Source organism: Dendrobium catenatum, unplaced genomic scaffold (assembly GCF_001605985.2).
Source record: "Dendrobium catenatum unplaced genomic scaffold, ASM160598v2 fragScaff_scaffold_1117, whole genome shotgun sequence".
NCBI classification, from domain to species: Eukaryota; Viridiplantae; Streptophyta; class Magnoliopsida; order Asparagales; family Orchidaceae; genus Dendrobium; species Dendrobium catenatum.
The window spans coordinates 410,053-414,680 of NW_021319579.1; the positions used below are offsets into that span (position 1 = coordinate 410,053).

The 4,628-nt window shown below is 34.6% G+C and overlaps 1 protein-coding gene across 1 annotated transcript; it reads left to right on the forward strand.

The window, feature by feature from the left end:
* Window positions 1–3,583: 3,583 nt before the first annotated feature.
* LOC110102956 (protein MKS1-like) lies at window positions 3,584–4,364 on the forward strand. The gene has a single exon (XM_020831482.2). The coding sequence runs from the start codon at window positions 3,643–3,645 to the stop codon at window positions 4,162–4,164; it is 522 nt and encodes a 173-aa protein (XP_020687141.1). The 5' UTR covers window positions 3,584–3,642; the 3' UTR covers window positions 4,165–4,364.
* The last annotated feature ends 264 nt before the right edge of the window (window positions 4,365–4,628 follow it).

The window sequence follows — 4,628 nt, forward strand, 5'->3', positions numbered from 1 at the left end:
GGCATAATAATTTGGGTGATTCATACATAAAATAGTATAATGTAAATTACTTGACAATAACTCTAGACAACAAATTTTATCTCACTCAATGGCAATTCACTTGGCATGATCTGACATAAATACATATTACCAGGTGCCTCCATATAAATAATTCTGATTAAATGCTATAAACGAGGCATTATATTTTACCTTTCTCATCCAAAAAACTGATTTATATAACTTTGAGTGAAATAAAATGCCAGTTTGAGTATTAACTTAATTCCAATTACTTGTGTTATTGATATACTTTAGCATTTTATAATTCCATAATGGTAGATAAATGCTTGGTGGAGTTTGAGTTAGCCCCAAAGATAAAACTAAAAGCTTTAGCAAAGGCAATAACTATGGCAAAGTTATAGACCACAGTGGTGGCTACCCAAAGAAAGGTGGTAGTGGCATTGAAGGTCACCCAACTTAAAATAGAGGCAATAGTGGAAAAGGCCATTTTGCAATAAGAGGAAGAGGCACAGGAAGAAGCCACAAGATAAAGAGGGAATAGATAGTTGTAAGGGATTCTTAGCAAGAAAAAGTATTACAATGACAGTCAATGCACAAGTTGAGGTTTTGACGAACCAATTCGAAGTGGAAATTCGTGTAAGATGGTGGTAGAAGAACTTTCCACCCATGAAGTGTGGTTAAGGAAGCAAAATCCCACAATTAGAAGAGGAAATAGTTCAACAATAAACTAAATTAAGTAGGCAAACCACGCATGAATGTGGCAATGGGAGAATATATAGCACTTTTGAAGGGCAAAAGAAGTGAAGCGATTCCATGTTTGAGCATGTAGAAATCATGAGCAAAAAAGTGTCACCCTATGTTAATGTATTGATTGTCTTGAATGTAATAGAACCAACAAGTAGCCTAGCAATACATGTGACATTCGGAGTAACCATCCCATGTTCTCATGCAATATTCACTTTAGCACCACCAAAGAATCACAAAAAAATCATAGGTTGTGGGTTTGAAGAAATCATATGTGAGATTAGCTACCTATTGAAGGACAAACTCTTGGCAAACATTCTTGACTAAATGAAGGCATTTCAATGTCATTAATGTAATGTATGTCATGATCCTGAAGCTATAGAATGAAAATAAAGTTTTGAATAACTAAATTTAAGACTTGAGTTAAATGATGGATCAGATGGAGATTCCTCAGAAGGATTGCTCTATACAATTTAATGATTACAATTCAAATGTCAAGCACCTAAATAGGTCGATCATAAAATAAGCCTAGACATCCCAAGATGGCTACAACATTAAAAAGAGAATTATCCCCCTTTCAACCACTTTAGATCCACTTGAAGGGGCTACCATCCATGTTGACAATAGGTAATGACTAATTATTCACATTAACTGAATGAAATGATTGTTTAGTCACTTGTGTCTTACTAATTTGATTGTTATTCTAGTTGGAATTTAAGTTAGCTTGTTAAATCTATTCAAACCAATTGAATGTAAGCTATTGGGTATTTGAGGATTAATAATTAGTTTTCCTAGAACCCATAGGAGACTTAAGAGCTACTAAAATCTCATTGGACCCAACCAAAGCCTAGGTTAGCCCATATTGACTTGTTGAGTAAAATAGGTTTAATTAGCCAAATTGGGTTGATGCTAGACCTAATTAGCTTGGCCTAAACCTTTCTTAGATTTCCTTGAACCATATATTAAGATCCCTTATCTAGGCTAGCCAAAATCAAACTTAACTTGGTTGGTTTTCCTTAAATAGGTGTACCACAACTTCCCTAAAAACAACCAAAGCATCCTAAGCTAAATTACCAAATTTAATATTTGTCCAACTTTCTTTATTTTACAAGTTAATCTCTTGATTAAGTTGAGCCACAATAACACTAACCCTATGAACTATCCCTAAGAGCCAATATTGAGTAGAAACTGATTTTTAATTGTCAAATAAATTGCACTAATCAAACAACAACCCTTAGCCCTCCAAAAACATCATACTAAGTTAAACATTCTTATATGTGCATGGAATCCCCCAAAGCATTTTTAGCCCTCTATATAACTTATCAAGCATTATCTTATCTAAGAGATATCTATGTGTGATAGAGAGAGAGAGAGAGAGAGAGAGAGAGAGAGAGAGAGAGAGAGAGAGAAAATGAAAGCCACCCAGCTATATCATATATGAAAGCCACCCATCTAAAGCTTTATTGCATCATGAGGAAATGATCCATGTTACTTGTTCAAATCATTCATTAAATAAGAAAGCTTATCACTAAAAGATATTTTAAGCTTATTTTCTTTATAAGTCTAACACAAATAGAGCCTCATTTGATCATATTTGATTGATAATTTACTTGAAATAATTAAATACATAAATAGCATATTAAATTTATATTTTTTCAATTTTATTGATTGATTAGCAAATAAGTGCAATGCTAGCTATTCTACTATTAATCTATTATATTGGCCTTGTTATTTATTTATCTTTTTTTTTTTTTTTGAAATTAGGGCAGCACTCAAACACACACACATATATAACATATATGCAAAACTTAAACCCAAGACCTCTTAGTTGGGAGCCAAACTCCCAACCAACAAACCAAAGAGAATTGTGTTATTTATTAATCTTCATTTATTTAAAATCAGCTGAAATTAACCTCAAATTCAAATGAGTTGAACACGAATATATAAAATTTAAATGATTCACACAATAATACAAAATAAATTCATTCAAATTTGGATAATTTACACTGCTATAGTAATTGATAAAATTTTGAAAATTATATATAGCATCTACTATTTAAATAAGAAAAAAAAAATAGTCATGTGCCATAAAATTGCCAAATTAAACAAAACCTTTTTTCATTTGCAGGATAATTAAAGCCAATAGACAAGTCGTTTCACCTAAACCCACACAGCCATGGCCTATATTTTAACTTAAATAAATATTTGTATCCATCAACATCATTTGTACGTCAGAAAATTAAAATATCTATCTATAAAATATTACACAAAATATATTAATTTTACAATTGCGTAAAATATGCTTAGAACTCAGTTATCGAGCCTTATCTTTGTTTTTTATCTCCCTTATTTGACTTTTTCTATCTTTAAATAATTAGAATTCTCCCACCCGCTCTTGACTCCTGCCTGCTTCTCAACCGGATGACACTTGCTGCGTAGACAAACGATAGTCTGCTCATTGAATAGCAGATATTTTATTTATATATACGCCCCTCATTTATTTAATCAATATAATATATTCATAAATATAAAATATAGTTTTTACTTTTTTTTGAAGAAATATTTTTTTTTATTTAACTCATTATGAGAAATGTATAGAAATTAATGATATTCAAATTAATTATCAGACCAAATATAAAAAATCAACTCTTTTTAATGACAGATTATTCTGTGCGGAAAGATAGATTATCATCCAGAGGCGAATCAGATACAGACTGTGCAGCCACGTTATTCAATATCGAACTACGATACCAAATAATAGGTGATGTGGAGGATGTTAGATGTCCACATAGAATAATTTGCCCTTTTTAACATTGCTAACGATAGCCCCAATCCTCCCTCTCCCTTTCCTTCTAAGTTTTTTATCGCTTATCCACCCTATCTCCGCATAGACCAAAGCCCATGGATCATAGCCTCTCCCATCGGCGAGAGCTCCAGCTCCAGGGACCGCGCCCTTCTCCTCTTCGAGTCAGCAAAGACTCTCACAAGATCACGAAACCGTCGCCGCTGCCGCAGCAGCAACGAGAGCCGGTCATCATCTACACCATATCCCCCAAAGTCATCCATGTCGAACCAGCCAACTTCATGGGCCTCGTACAGCGTCTCACAGGCCCAGACAGAGCAGCGGCTGACCCGCCCACGACTTCCTCCGCGGCCCCGGAGCGGCCTGTTGCCATCCGGCCTGGAATTCTGCTGCCGGTTCCAACCTCGCTGCCGCCGATACCGCCAGCTTTTTTCTCATCGTCGTCACTCGACCCGAGCTTCCATAGTTTCTTACACGATATGAGTCCGGCGGCGGGCTTCCAAGTTGGCAGGCCTTCTCATGGTGATACGGCCGGCGATATCTTCAGCCATTTACTAAGGTTGGAAGATGGAAAGGAGGGGAATACATACATGGAGGATGAGAGAAGGCGTGTGCAGTGATAAAAAAAGAGGTACCTTTGAGGCTGAAGCTTCATCTTTTTCATACTTCGTTTGATTTATTTCAGAGTTTTGGGGATAGTAGATGGCTAGAATATCCATTGATTGATGTATGATATTGTCTGTGCTTCTTATATTCTTTTTATCAGACCCATTCATAGATTAAACAGGAATATTGATAGTTGAATTTGTGATTATTATTATCTTTTTTGTAATTATGGGGTGGTTATGCTGTTGGTGATTGTTGTATTACAGATGGAGTAGTTTATAGAGACTTTTGTTAATTTCATGTAGATTAATAGAAGCCTGAATGGAGTTGTTTAAATGAGAAGATATATATTCTGTGAGTTAAAGAAAAAAAAAATACCGATTCTTCTTCTTTTAGATCAGTTGAAAAGTAATTTAATGATGTCTTTCTTTTTTCTTTTTTTTTTTGGGCGTTAATAAAGTGGTCGACCGAGGGAATT

Coding starts and splice junctions, on each gene's coding strand:
- LOC110102956 (XM_020831482.2), top strand. CDS start 3,643: ATGGATCATAGCCTCTCCCATCGGCGAGAGCTCCAGCTCCAGGGACCG.